General features: G+C 42.6%; 1 protein-coding gene across 1 annotated transcript in view; it reads right to left on the bottom strand.

The window, feature by feature from the left end:
• map1ab (microtubule-associated protein 1Ab) overlaps positions 1 to 15,062 on the bottom strand; it is a 59,526-nt gene that overhangs the window by 4,987 nt on the left and 39,477 nt on the right. The window contains exons 3-5 of the mRNA XM_044035637.1: positions 12,916 to 12,998; positions 11,983 to 12,120; positions 79 to 11,668 (exon numbers count right to left, since the gene is read on the bottom strand). Coding sequence (XP_043891572.1) covers positions 79 to 11,668; positions 11,983 to 12,120; positions 12,916 to 12,998 — 11,811 coding nt within the window. The remainder of the gene's footprint in view (positions 1 to 78; positions 11,669 to 11,982; positions 12,121 to 12,915; positions 12,999 to 15,062) is intronic.

Below are 15,062 nucleotides of genomic sequence, written 5' to 3'. Positions count from 1 at the left end.
ACAGCAGATTTTTGTACTGGTTTTGGAGGCAAAGAAAACAACTTGAATGTATGTTAATAGTTCACTGTGTTTCTTCACCTGAACTGCTCTTCACACCGTTGACCAAGCCTTTCCCTGGATTAAGGATCTCACTCCTGGAGCCCTGACTCTCAGACATCTTGATCAGCCTGGAGCTTCTATCTGTGTCCTTCCTCTTGAGTGAGGCTGATCGTGGTGAGGCAGAATCCTTAGTTTGCTTCACTGGCGTAGAGGACCTCTTCCTGACTTCTCCCTTGCGAGCGGGAGAGGCTGACTTGGGTTTGCTCTTCCTGAGGCCCTTGGTGGTCTTGTGCTCCTTTTTGAGAAGTTTTTCTGTGCTGCTGTGGTCATTGAGAACAGCCTCTGGATCTACCATGCACACATCTGGGTGGGGAGGATGAGGAAGAGGGTCCTTCATTGGAGTAGGGAGGGGATCGTGAGTCCTTTGAGATGATCTTGGTGATGGCGGATGGCGGCCACCTCCAGCTCCACCCGCAGATAATTTGTCCACTGGCAGATGTTCAGCATCTTCATCTGAGTCCAGGTTTCCTTCAGCTGTTATGGATGGACACTCCTCAGTTTCTGGAGGGACATCAGAGTCTGACTCTGATGGCAAAGACTCACTCACTGATGTTGGAGGTGTCTCCTCTCCAGCTAAGGTCACAGCTAAACCAGATGACATTGCCCCAGAAGGCGGTTGTGGCCCCTGTCCAGTGTCCCCGTGGTGACTCTGAGTGTGGTGGTGCCTCTCCTTGTGCGACCTCCTTTTCACAGAGTGCTGCTCCTGATCATCCTCATCTCCCTCTGGGCAGTGGTCACTGTGGTCCTCCTCCTGCTCCTCCTCACCTTCATCACTGGAGAGCTGATGAGGACTGGGGTTGATGAATGATGGAGAGAGTTCTCCTTTGTGATGTTTATATTCACTTGAGGAGTAACCTGGAGGGGAGGTGGCACCGGTGTTCAAGTCTGAGGGACGATCAGTCCTTACATTCCCTTCACTAAATGTTTCTTTGTGTTGGGTATGTTTTGAAGAGGACATAGGACCATGACCACTGGCCATCCATTCTATCGCCTCTTCTTTCTCCTCATTATCACCATAACCTGGAGGAGGGGCACTTGGGCAGTCATCGGGTTTATGTAGTAGCTCCCAATCGGATAAACTGCTCTTCCTCCTCAATTCTAATCTCTCTGGTTGCTTATCCAGGAGTAGACTTTTCCCCTCCAGACTTTTTTCCTCTCTTCCCTTGCCAACGTCTGCCTTTTCACTCATCTCTGGATCAGTTGTAGATTTCCTATCTGAAATATCTTGAAGTGTTTTGTCATCTAGTTTCTTTTCTTCTGTTTTCTGCTTGACTTCAGTGTCTTCGGCCTTTTGATCCTTTTCACACGTTTCTTTTTCTGCCAACTTAGCGTCTTCCCAAAAAAATGCAATTGCTCCATTTGTCTTTTCTTCTTTTGCCTCTGACGTTTCGTCACTTTTCTCTTTACCCTCTTCTGTTTTAAGCATGTCCGTTATAGCACATGAGGTTTTGCTAGCTCCACTGTCACTTAGTGGAGTAAATGAGGCTGTCGGTTGACTTGTTTGCGACACCATGTCAGATTTAGACATGAGAGTGGTAGAGGTGATTGTGACAGTCGTTGTCTCAGTGGCATACACGGTACCTTTTACCACACATGACTCAGTTTTTGATGAAACAGTCTCTTTTTGCTCAGATATTTTTTGACATTCAATACGACATGGCAGGGTGCTGTCCTCCATTTCAAGTGCATCCTGCTCCTTATCTTCTGCTGATCCTTGGGACCCCCCGTCAGAGGGGTCAGCCCTTTGGAGGGGAGAGACATCAAAGCAAGCCTCAGTTTGTTGTAGAGATGGAGCTGTAGCAGATGTTGATATCTCCGCTTCTAGCATATAAAAACGGTCAGTGCTTAACTTTGTGTCAGTTTCAGGCTTAGCAGAGTGTGTTTGATCCTCTGTCTCCTTGGCAGTGGTGGACAGGGCTGGAGAGGATGGCTTCGTCTCCTCAAACTGACTAAGTGTAGACACTTTTGTTGTAGGTTTTGTTGTCACCTCCATGTACTCCTCTCTCTGAAATCCTCCAAAGCAGGAGCTCGTAGAAGGTTTCATAAAAGATAACTCCTCTTTGACGAGAGGTGCGCCAGACGTTGTTTCTGTTGTCAACGTTTCAACTTGGTCTCCAGACTGTTGGCTCAAAGGGCCAGAGGTTGAGGCTGAGGATGAGTAACTATATGATGTGGAGGAGTATGTCGTTGTAGAGTATGTTGATGTGCTGTATGTGCAAGATGATGACCGAGTCTCCTCATGTTTTGCAGTGAAATCAGGGGTGATATGTTCACGTTCTTCCTTGACACCTCCTTGGGTGTAATATCTATCATCACTAAACTTGGAGAGATGGGATGCATCTGAGATCACTGGGGTCTCTTTCTTATCTTCCATCAGTTCTTCACTGTGTTCACTGTACAAATGCTCAGAATAATCTCTGAATCCACTCAGCCTGATATCAGCATAGCTTCCTGTTAGTGGAGGGGAGGGACTAGATGCAGGCTTGGGCTCTGGACGATCAGGTGGTGAAGGGCTGCCTGTGAAACAGCTCGTGGGCTTTGATTGGCAAGTTTCTTTTTGCAAAAAGCTTGCAGATGGAGATAGCTTTTCTTCATCAACTGTATGTGACTCTGTAACTTCAGGGGAGGTTACATCCTCTGTCAATGACAACCTGGCCTCTGTGGCTGTTTCAGGGGGGAAATGTTTTTTGTCTGTGTCATCTTCTATCTTTGTTTCAGTAAGTTTTGATGTATCAGGTGTGGCAACAGAGACTTCGTCCACTTTGTGAACACTGGGACCTGTTGATGGAATTACTTCGCTGACGTCGGGTTTGGATGTAGCTGTATCACTGGTGCTATCCTCTTCTTTGAGTGGTTTCATGTCAGGAGACTGTGGTTTTCTACCAGTGTCCTGCTTGTCTGTCTCTGTGATTTTAGAAGCTGAGGCACCATCGGGTGTTTGTTCGCTTGATTCGGGCAATTGAGATTTCTTATTTGAGTCCTCAATCTCTGCCAACTTGCCACTATCATCAGGACTAAGCCTGCATATTTCTTTTTCAGACTGCTCTCTTGCACCCTTTTCCATATCTACATCACTTAACTCCTCCTCTTCTTCCTCCTCTTCCTCCTCTTCGTCGTCATCATCCTCATCATCATCATCGTCAACACTGAAATCTTCCCCTTCTACAAGTAACCTTTTATCTATCAGGCTTGCCTTTCCTACAGGAAAGTCTGGCATGGCTCTACAAGTGGCAGAGCTGTTGATTTGACTATTATCAGAGGCAAGGACATTATCATCTATTTCATGTCCTCCAAATGTGACAGCCGCAGCAGCGTTCGGATCAGCTGATGATTCTATTTTTTGTTCAGGGGACGGCAGGGGAGGTAAAATGTCTTTTTCTGCAGGTGAGTGGCGACCAGACGACAAGAATTCTCTTTCATGATCAGAATCTTTTAGTGACTCAGCAAATTTTTCCTTCTCTTTTTCTGAGATTTTTCTCTCTGTAAATTCTCCAAAGGGTACAGGAGGAGCTGAAGCTTGTACACCAAGATCTGATTGGCTCCATGGTGGAGATGGCATGTCTTGTCTTGAAGTCGTGCCTGGTGATTGAGCAGCTGTGGTGGCAATTTCTTCCCTCATCATCCCAGGGTGAAGTGCTGCTGCATCACCTTCCTTCATATCCTCTTTCTCTTTCTCTGATCGCTCAGGTTTGTCCTCTTTGGAAGTAAAAGAATCAGACTCAGCAGCTTGGGACATTTTGTTGTCATGCATGTCAATGGAAGAAAAGCTCTTGTGAACATGAGTAGTATCTGGTCTTTCCTCTCTTTCTCTCTCCTCCTCTTGGCCTTTTTCTCTGGCTTCACATCTAGGCGAGGTGCTTTGACTATGGTGGCTGCTCCTTTCACTCTCTGTGAGGGACACAGGGCTGTAGTCGACTCTGCTGAAGGACAAGGGCTCTTCTTTGTACTGATCATCAAGAAGGAACATTGCCCCTCCTGCCTCTGCCTGGCTTGTTCTTCTGTTGTCATCAACATCAATGTCTGTGTCATGATCAAAACCTAAAGAAACTTCACTCTCTTCTCTGGAGTCCAAATCGAGATGTTTTGGGATGGGCTTTTCATACGGATCATACTTGGATGCACCAAATGTTTGCTTCTCATCTGGTAGGCTCTCACTGACAATCACCTGCTCTGATGTTATTTTTTCACCACTCTCAATTTTGGCAGTATCTAACTTTATTGCATCAGTGTGCGCAGTATCTTCAGCATCCTCTCTGCCCAACATAAAATAAGAACAAGGCTGTAAAAATCCCGGAGAAGCTGCCTCTCTTTCTCCTTCCATCTCCCTTTCTGCTTCCTTCCCTGGTTTCTCAGGTGACTTTGTCTTTTCTGAAGCAATAACTCCAGGACTCCTCTCTTGTTGTGGCATTTCCTCCACGCTTGACTGGCTCTCAGTGCTTGAAAGTGTACAGCTCCTGGGTTGACTGTCTGTGCTTGATAATGTTGACAATGTAGGCTTTTTCTCATTTGAGTCTGACACTGGTTCTGCTGAAGCAGATGGGATATGAGAAGCTGGATCTTGTTTTGGAATAGAAGTTATCTCCTCCTTTGTAGAGATATCAAAGGAGAGCTCTGGTTTGGCAAGAGGAGCAGTTTCTGTTTTTACAACTGCTTCGTCCGACTTCAGTGAACTTCTGGATTCGTCAGACTCCTTTACTATTTCATCCAAAGATGGCTTCTGCATTGTAAGTGTAGGAATGACGACTGTGGCCTGCTCTGATGTTAGTGGTTTAGTTTGCACACTTTCCAGTGTTGTTTCAGATAAAGGCACACCTGTAGAGGAGAACGTCTGATGGTCTGATTTTATTGGCTCCACTGACAAAGGTCTGGAACCTGCTCCTCCCATACAGATGTCCTCTTCCTCCTCCTCCTCTTCATCTTCCCTTTCTTCATCGGAGGACTGAACCACAAATGCAGGTTTAATATCTGACTTGGATGCCGATGCTTCCCCTGCTTGTGTCTGTGTAGGTTGTTTGACCGTTTTGTCCTTGTCTTTCTCTTGTAATTCCTCTCTTTCCCATTTCTCCTCTTTAGTGTGCTCCGCATCAGATGAGTCATACTTTACTTTCTCTGTGATCTTATCCGTCTTTGTGTCTCCAACATACTCTTCCTTAATCATCTTGTCTTCTTCTGCTGTTTTGGTCTTTTCATCTTTATCTTCAGTCTCATAACTATACTCTTTTTCTTGTTCTTTTTCCATTTTCTGTTCTTTACTAAGTTCAGCAACATGTGTGTCATCCTTTTCTTTCTCCATCTTCTCTTCTGGAGAAATTGTGATTTTTGCTTCTTTTTCCTGTTTGTTTTTCTCCTCCTCAATGTGATGTGGAGAAACAGATGTGTCTTGTTGCACTTCTGCTACAGCAGCAAGTGTGACTTTTTCAGGAAGTGCATCAGATATTTCTTTACCTACATGATGTTGAATTATGTCACAAATATCCTTTTTAGTCTCCTCACCTTCCAAAATTTGACCCATAGTGAGGTCTACCTTTTCTTTGTCATCCCTCTTTGGTTCAGACTCAAATGGAAAATCATGTTTCTCTCTTTCCTCATCCATGGTGCTGAATGTTGAAAGCTCTGTCTCCTGTTTTTTGGATTCAGTTTCATGACTTTCTTTTTTGTCTGCATCTTTAATTTCCTCCTTGATGGTTTCTGTTTTAGATGGATCTTTCTCTTTTGCATCCTGGGGCTTCTCAGCTGTGGATTCTGTTTCTTTCTCAATCTTCATATCATCTATTTCGGTTCCTTTTAGTTGATGGTCTCCCAAAATTGCTTTGTGGTCAGAAATGTCACCCTCCACCTGTTCTTTAGTGTCCTCTATTATTTGTTTGGCAGCAATGTCAGTTTTTTCTACAGCTTTGTCATCTGTAGAGGATTTAATAGGAGTAGCAACAATATCCTTTTCCTTCTGCTCTCCTTGAACCTGAACATGTGCATCAGCGATTTCTTCTTTCTGTGTTTCTTTTGTCTCCTCCTTGATGAGTCTTACATCAGATGTAACTTCCTTCAATTCAACCTTCGTCTCCTCATCCTTTGACTGTACACCAGCAGAGTCTTTGCTTTCTTCCTCCATGGAGTGTTTAATATCTGACAAATCCTTCTTAAATATTTCCTTATCCTTTTCAGTGCTGCTTTCCTCCTTATCCACTACTTTCATCCTTTCTTCTTCTGTTGATTTGCCAGCAGAAATGTCTACACTGACATCTTTCACCTTTTCGTCCTGCATGGTGGGCTTAGCAGAAAAAATGTCAACCCCTGAACTTGCTTGGTCCTCGGATGTCTTGACAGTTAAAATTGTTACATCTTCCTCCATTGTAGTCAGTTTGACAGCAGACGTGTCATCCTTATCCTCACTTGCTTCTCGTCCCTTTTCTCCTTCCATTACAGGTTTGACAGCATCCTCACAGATTTCTTTTGCTACTACCTTGATTGGTGAAGCAGGAAAATCACCACTATCTTGACATAATAACCCTGGCTCTTCCTTGGTTTTGGTAAGTATGTTGTCAGCGGCATCATCTTTACTTTCCTCTCCAACTATGGGTTCAACAGCTGATGTATCGTCCTTACATGTCATTTTATCTTTTTCCTCTTCTTTTGGTTTAATAGCAGAAGTATCATCTTTATTTATGTCATCCTTCTTGTCTTCTTCTATTGTAAGTTTCAAGGTCACAACATCATCCTTGCTCACTGATATTTCCTGCTCTGAAGAAAGTTTGACAGTTTCATCTTCACTTGTCTCTTTCTCTTTTTCTTGCTCTGCGACGGACTTGGCAGCATGACTCTCACCTTTGCTCATTGTTAAATCCTCCACCTTGGTGAGGCAGATGTTTGAAATAGTATCTTTACAAATCTCTTGTCCCTTTTCAGCTTCTATGGTAACTGGAGACATGCCATCCTTAACAATAATTTCCTCTGTGGTGAGTTTAATTTCTGTGTTGTCACCTTTCTCTTTTTCATCTTCAGTCACTTTGATGTCAGATGTTTCTGTATGCTTTAGCTTTTCCTCTTCAGGAGGTGAAATAGTGGGCATATCAGCCTTTGCCTCTTCTTTAATCTCATCTTTAACAGGCTGGACATCAGTGACCTGATCAGTATCCTTTTCTTGGGGCTTTACCGAGCTAAAATCACACAAATCAGTCTTTTCTGTCTCTATTTTATCCATTTTCAAAATACCACTAACAGACACGTCATCTTTTTTTAACTCTGTCTCCTTTCCCTCATCTTTGGGTTTGACATCAAATTCATCATCTCTTTTTGTGTCTTTTTGTTTCTGCTCATCTTTCGCATGTTCAGCCTCAGGGGAAACAATTTCAACCTCTGCTTCTTTAGTACTTTCAGGCGTCTGGTCTTTTTCAGGGTGTTTTTGTTCATCTTTAACAGCTATATCAACAGTGACTGTGTCCTTTGTATGTTGCTCTTCTTTGACACTTTCAATATCTGGGATTTCATCCTTTACTGACCGTTTCTCAGCTTTTTCATCCAGAGCTGATTCAACAGGGGAAACATCGTCTTTGATGACAGATTTGACTTCATGCTCATCCTTAATTTGTTTGACATCAAAGGTGTCATCCTTTTCTTTCTCGTGTTCCACTTTGCTGGTTTTAATAGCAGATGTATCATCGTGATCGTCATCATCTTTCTTGTTTTCATTATCATCTTTAAATTTACCAGGAAGAGGCAGTTGAGATTCTCCATCTTTGAGCCCAAAACCATCATCTTCATCCAGTTGGCCAGATGAAATTACGGAATCCCTCTCTAAAACGACTGGCTGAACTTCTGCTAAAGATGTGGCAACAACGGGGATTATTTCTTCCTGTGTTCCTTCATCTTTTGACACAGGTGAAATTACTTTGTCTGACTCTTTTATCATTGGAATGTCTCTTGTGTCTTTTTCAAATGTTTTCTCAAAAGGTGTTACAACATCTAACTCAGGCTGACCTGCTTTCTCTTTGTCGGCTTCTTTTTGTGTCTCAGTTTTTGCTTCATCCTCTTTCTTTTGAGTTGTGTCTTCGGTTGGTTTAACTACATAAGGGAGCTCCTCTTGCTTTTGCAACTCCGAATCAGGGAAGACCTTTATCTTGTCCTCTATGGGTGACTGACGAAGTGGAGAGTGAGCTGCACTTGATGGACCAGACTGTGGAGGGGAGGCCATTTTCACAGTGATATCATCTGGACTGTAGCAACGCTCCTCACTCTCTGATGTTACTGAATCTGATCCAAAAGGTCTCGTAGGCACAACAGAGGAAATATCTTTAGGTGCAACTGCATCTATATTTTCCTCTTCAATTGGTAGGTGGACTGGTTTGGTATCTTGTACGGACATTGAAACCGGAGACACTGAGCCGGCAAGCTGGTGAATGTCTCTCTCTTGACTCTGAAGTACTTGCGATGACGCATAGCCCTCTTGGAGTTTTTCAAGTGAAATTTCAACATTGGGAGTTTGGTCTTCTTCCTCCTCCTCCTCCTCTTCTTCTTCCTCCTCTGCAACAGGAGCCACTGTCTTCACTCCTCCAAGGGGAAGCTGTAAGTCATCAGATGGAGACTTAGTTTGTTTGTCATCCTCTAAAGAAGGTGGTGAAAGAGTTCCTGCAGAGAGTGGCTGCTCTTTGCCTTGTGTAACATCAGGTGAGCTTGACAGGGGAACAGCAGTTTTGGATGGTTCATCCGCCTGAGGAACAGCCACAGATGCCACAGATTGATCTTCAGCAATAGAGGTAGGGAAGGAGGACACTTTGTCATATTCTGTGATGGACGTTGCAGAAGACACATGCTCCTCTTCTGCCAAGGGAGCAGTCATGATGTTTGTGAACACAGATACTTGCTCTTGCACAACCGGAATTATCCCTTTCTCACTAATAGCTGCAGCTTGCATCTCCCTCATGCCATGAATATTCACAAATGATTCAGTCTGATCTGGAACAGAGATGTCATAGGCACAAACGTCATATTGGAGGTGTGGTATCCTCTCCTCTGCCTCTTCATGAATCTCCTCATCTGAGATGGTCTGTTCTGTCTCTGGGTAGCCAGGGATGGTTTCATCCTGGATGTAAGAGATGGGTTCAGCTGCAGCAGCCCCTTGAGCCACTGAAGTTATGGGAGCTGTGGCCCCTCCAACATGTGACAGGTAGCCTTCCTCCTCTTCTTCTTCCTCATATCTAGCCATGCACACAGTTTCAGCAGTTTTGCTTTCAGTGACCATTTGTTCGTCAGCTGAATCTTCAGGTTTAACTTTGATCTCTTCATCTGCTATTACATCTAAATCTTCCACTTCTTCAAGTTCAGCTTTGTCTTCCACCTCTTCTTCTTCTTCTCCTTCCTCTTGCTCCTCCTTAGATGAAGTCAACGGCAGCTGCTCTTCAGTCACAACCTTAGCTGAGAGATTTCCGGATTTCTCCATTTCTTCTATCTCGTGTTTTCTGTCAAGCCCATCCTCTTTCATCTCCTTCCATTTTGATTCATCTTCCTCTTCACCTATCCCCATATCTTCCTCCTCTTCCTCTGTTCTCTCTCTGGCAGGTGGGGCCACTTCTTCTTCCTCTACGTCCTCTTCATCCTGAGATGCTGCTCCCTCATCCTCAAATTTCTGGGCCTCTTCTAATTCTCTCTCTTGTGTCAAGTCTTTTTCTTTGTCTTCAACTTCAGCTTCCACTTGTGGGGCTGATGCTTCCTTTTCAGGAGACTTTGTGTCAGCTGGAATTTCTGACGATGTTTCTTGTGCTTCCTGCTTCTCTAGTGTTGCTGGCTCAGAGGGCACTTCACTGCTATCTGGTGGTTCTGCTGACACAGTCACAACCTCACTTTTTTTCAGTTCTTCAAAATCCTTGGTGAGGTCTTCAGGTGTGGAGAGAACAGATATTCCATCAACAGCTCCATTTTGTATTGGTTCAGGTTGAACTGTTTCAGGTTTTGGCTCCTCTGGTTTGGGTTCAGCAGGTTCAGCCTTTGTGCCTTTAATTTTCCCAGTTTTTGCTTTAGTCGACACTTTAGCTTTATGTAATGTCTTTCTCACTTCTGGTGTGAGTGGTTTCAGGTCAGGCTTTGTAATTTTTCTCAGCTCTGGTTTGGATGTGTCCTTCTTCTTATCCTCTTTGGATTTAGCATCTTTCTTCTCGTCTTTTTTTGTGGAGTCATCTTTCTTCACCTTCTTGAGTTCTTTCTTTTCCTTATCCTTTTTCTCGTCGATTTTTGATACCCTTTCCTTGGAGTGCTTTTTAATAGATTTTTCTTTCAAGAGTTTTTTCTTTTCTGGAACTTCAGTTTTAGATTTTATCGTCTTGGTGGGCTTTTTCTCTTTTTTCTCTGAAATATTTTCCTTCACAGAGTCGCTCTTTGCCTCTGTGGCAACTGACACATCCTCTTGTCCTTCAGGTTCTTTCTTTGTCACCTTTGCAGTAGTTTTTGGAGAGGATTTAAGACTCTCTTTGCTGTCTGTTCTTTGTTTTAACTTGGTCTGTTTTATAACAGAGGCAGGTGCTCCTGAGGCAATGTCCTTTTGTGTGGCTACAGGGTAGCGCAAGAAGTCAAGATGCTTTAGTTTTTCTAGCCCCTCCAGAATCTTGTTTTGTGGTGCGTTTCCAGGAAACAAAACTCGGACAATCTTTTCTGTCGGACTGGCAGGAAGCCAGACAACTAAGGCTGTAATCGATGTCAGATAGGGCACAGATATTTCTCCTTCTTTCCCATTGGGCAGCACAATACCAGTTTTGGCCTTGCTGTTTCCAGCCCATTTCTGCATTAGAAATTGCATCTCTTTACTGTCTTTGACCGGGTTGAGAATGTACATGTCTAACCTGCCCACTCCCATTTTGTGGAACAGAGTAATGGGCTCAATAGTGTTGCTCACTACACGACAGAGAGGCTCTGGTTTGATTCCGAGTTTGCTAAGGTACTGCAGAGTTAGTGAGGCCTCTTCAATGCTGCGTTTTACTTTGAGATTAGACTCTGGCATACGAAGCTTCTCTGGTACATTGAAAAAGACCACGCCCAGTTCAGGGGAAATCAGGTTCTTCATCCACTCACTGTAGTTGGTGGAGCCCTGAGACTGCTCCTCCTCCTGTTCTGCTATCTTCCTCTGAAGAAGCCCATTGATACCAGGGAGATTGTCGGCGCCAATGTGCGTAAGTAGAATTGAGTCGATGCGGTCCAAGTGACGCACAAGCTTCCAGAAGCAGGATTTTCGCTCAGAGCCTCCATCCACTAAGATGTTGAAGCCATTCACAGCAAAGAGAGCAGAGTCTCCTCGTCCACCAGGGAAGATGTAGCAACATGGTTTGGACAGTTTCAGGAAGCCTCCTGAAGTGGGTGGCTCCAGAAGGTCAAAAGGTGAGGGGACATCAACGGTCTCAGAGATGTACTCTGTGAACTCGGTAACGCCCTCCATCTTGGGGAGAACAGACTCAGGGTTTAGTTTGTACTCCAGGAACTGCCTTAAGGTCTGCTGGTGTCCCAGGGAGCTCCAGCCCACCTCCCCGCGGCAGGACACAGTAAGTGTAGCCTGCTGCTTGGGGGCTGTTGTGCCCAGTAATTCACTGACCTGCAGGAGGGACATAACCACACACATGAGTCAGTGATACAAATGCTATAAAAAAATAAATGTTTTTGGTTAAAAACAAAATAAGAATCCCCCCAAAAGTGTTTTCCTAAAGTATTTGAACTCAACTGCAAAACAAATACCCTCCACACTTTCACATTTTCCCCATTCCTTAATAACAGAAGACATTGAAATTGTTATATAAGCTCATTTAAGATGCAACAGGTTATGTTTCACATATGTTCATATTAAACTCTTTTAAGTCAAATATGTGTTTAAAGTTTGGGACTGATTAGAGGACAGTAGATCTGACTCACCCCAGGATCAGTAAAGACACGAGAAAATGTCTGGGAGGAGAAAAATCCAGTTTGAAGGAGAAGACCCCCGTGATCTGAGCTCTGACCACTCAAGACCAGAAGTTTGTGTCCTGCTGAGTCTGTGACTAGAGACTGGATCTAAAACAGAGATACACACACACACACACACACACACTGAATGAGAGCGAGAGAGAGAGAGAGAAGGGGAGACAGCTGACAATTAAGGGAGAGATAACACTTTATCACTTAAATGTTTTTCCCACTCCAAAAAATACATGCAGATGCAGACAGCTGTTTCCTACTTTTAGTAATTAATACCTGATTGGAAATTGGGATTGTAATTTCAAAACCACTTTGGCAATGAGTGAATGTGTCTGTAGGACTCAGAATTAACAGCTGTCAAGTACCAGCAGGTGGCATCCAGTGCTAGGCAAGGGTCATGTTCTAATTTCCTCTGATAGATAAATCCTCATTTAAATAATAATTTTAGAAAGGATGTTAAGTAAACTTTTTTTTAAGACTTTTTTACTGACCAATTTTAATATTAATATTTTGATATAATAATATATTCTAATATTGCTGAAAAAGTACAAGAAATTAAATGCTTAAGGTAATTTAGAAACTTAAATAGAAAACAGACACATTTTTAAGAATGGGACGATACCACTTTTTCGTGTCCGATACCACAATCTACTGATAACGATATTAGACCGATACAGTCATTTTAGACAACAACACAATTGTCCTGATTCATTTCAAAGATACTAATTCTCCAACTGTGTATCCGATATTGTTCTCCCAAAAAGAAGAGAGCCAAACATGACTCAGTCGCAATGCTCTTGCTGACATTTACATGCATTATACAGGATTTTTGGATTGCATCAGATTTTACATCACTGATTCCCATCCCTTTTTTGATGAATGTTGATTTACCTCTAATACAACAGTTTCTTCTGCAGGGTTGACAAGAACCACAGTCTCTAGGACATCACTCCTGTGATGGAGCGTCCTTTGTCCTGTAGAGACAGAGAGAATAAATTAAAAACCTATATGTTAGCTGCCTCCACCTTGAGGCATTGAAGTTATCCAATCTCACTGAGGCACAAAGGTTAGAACGTGGAAAACCTTGTTGGGGTCAGTGTATGGTCATATGTGTATCAATGCAAGAACAAAAGTGTGAGTAATGGGTAACACCTGTTTGCTGCGTGTAGTTCAAAATTAAAGCTGTGAGAACAACACACTCTGATCTAAAACATTTATATGAGATTTAATTCTTTCTTTCTTTCTCTTCCCCTCAGATGATGGACAGAAATGTGCCACTGGCTGTGGAGCCATAGGCTAAAAAGCAGCCTCCAGGTTTTACATCACAGACCAAAACAACTAGTGAGTAAAAACATAAATGCACAGAAAAACACACAGAAAACATAAGATATATTACGTTCCCTTGCATCCTCATCCTCCTAAACACTTTTCCCAAAAACCGTTCCATTCAGAGGTGATGTTAATCTATTAATTCCCCTATGTTTCAGCACAGATGCACACTCTAATATTAGAGAGATCTAATAATAGTAGGATCTCAGTGACTCCACCATCCGCCGGGATCATCAGTACATCTCCAGAGTTTGCAGTGCTATGTTATCGCTTCGGGATCTGGGTATGATTTCCATGAAAGATGCTGATTTCTGAAATATTAACAGCCTTAGATAGATATGGCAGTGGCAGACACATTGTCAGGATTATCAGCCAGGGAAAAGTAATTTGCCTACATTTAATAATTGCCATGCTGAAATAACTCATAACTTCGAAAGGTGCTCAAAGTGGAGCTTTTCAGAGAGTCAGAAGAAGAAGAAGCAGCTGGTAATCAGCAGCTCATGATTGTCCTTTATGCATTTTCATTCTTCAGTGAACTAATTGGTAATGACAGCATAACACAGATGAAAAAAATGAATTAAATTCTCTTATATTCAACCACATTCTCCTCTTATCGAGTAAGAGTATTCATCTGTGACATTTTTCATGACTTAAATTACTTTTTAAGTGCCTGCTGCTGGAAGGCATACTAGTGAGAACCGAGAGTTCTCACAAGAATGCATTGCAGTGCAAGCATCTCATGTGTTTCTTCCTCTTCCTCCCATAATTTGCTGCTTAACTCCTCCCACAGTTTTGAGAAAACCCCCACACATCCTATATCAAAATGTGCGGTTTGATGGTTTGATTTGGGAATGGTGTGCTGTGACTTTTCTGAGTGTTTCTGAGAGCGGGGGAAAAGGGGAGGGGCTCTGAATTTAATTGTTTTTCATCCACCCAAAAGTTTGCCGTGTAATTTTAATTTTTTAAACGGATCACAAGACTTGGGACTTTTCTCACTGAACTGACACTTTGAAACATTTTAAGGTTTTTGAACAATCACAGTTTAAGTTTTACACTTTTTGGATATATTCAGATTTTATAGTGCAGGTGTTAAAAAATGGTGTTTGGAATGGGGAAGGGGGCATTCCCCCCTTCCTGCTTTAAAACTTGGTGTTTTAAAGGTTGATTCCATGAAAATACCACTTTGTGGACATACTTCAAGTTGTAAAGGTTCAATCAACATTTTCTGATTTGATAATGCAGTCACCAAAATGTCGGAGTTTAGTATGTCGTCCAATATATGACAAAAATGTCATAGTTTAATATGGAGTACAAAAAGTGAAAAAAATATCATAGTTTAGAATGTTGTCCAGAAAGTCATACTTTAGTGTGTAGTCCAAAATGTGACAAAAAAGTCATAGTGCAGCATGTCGTACAAAATTAGTCAAAAAAATCATAGTAAAGTATGTCGTCCAAAATGTGACAAAAAAGTCATAGTGCAGCATGTCGTACAAAATTAGTCAAAAAAATCATAGTAAAGTATATCGTACAAATTTTGACAAAAAGGTCATAGCATAGTATGTCGTCCAAAATAACTGAAAAAAATCATACATAGTATGTCATCCAAAATCAGTCAAAAAAAGTAATCGTATAGTATGTTGTCCAAAATGTGACAAAAGAGTCATAGTATAGTATGTTGCCCAAATTTTGACAAAAAAAGTCATAGTATA

The sequence above is a fragment of the Solea senegalensis genome, linkage group LG10, assembly GCF_019176455.1.
Source record: "Solea senegalensis isolate Sse05_10M linkage group LG10, IFAPA_SoseM_1, whole genome shotgun sequence".
NCBI lineage: Eukaryota > Metazoa > Chordata > Actinopteri > Pleuronectiformes > Soleidae > Solea > Solea senegalensis.
Note: the sequence above shows the minus strand (reverse complement) of the source record. Positions and strands in the feature narration are given on the sequence as shown.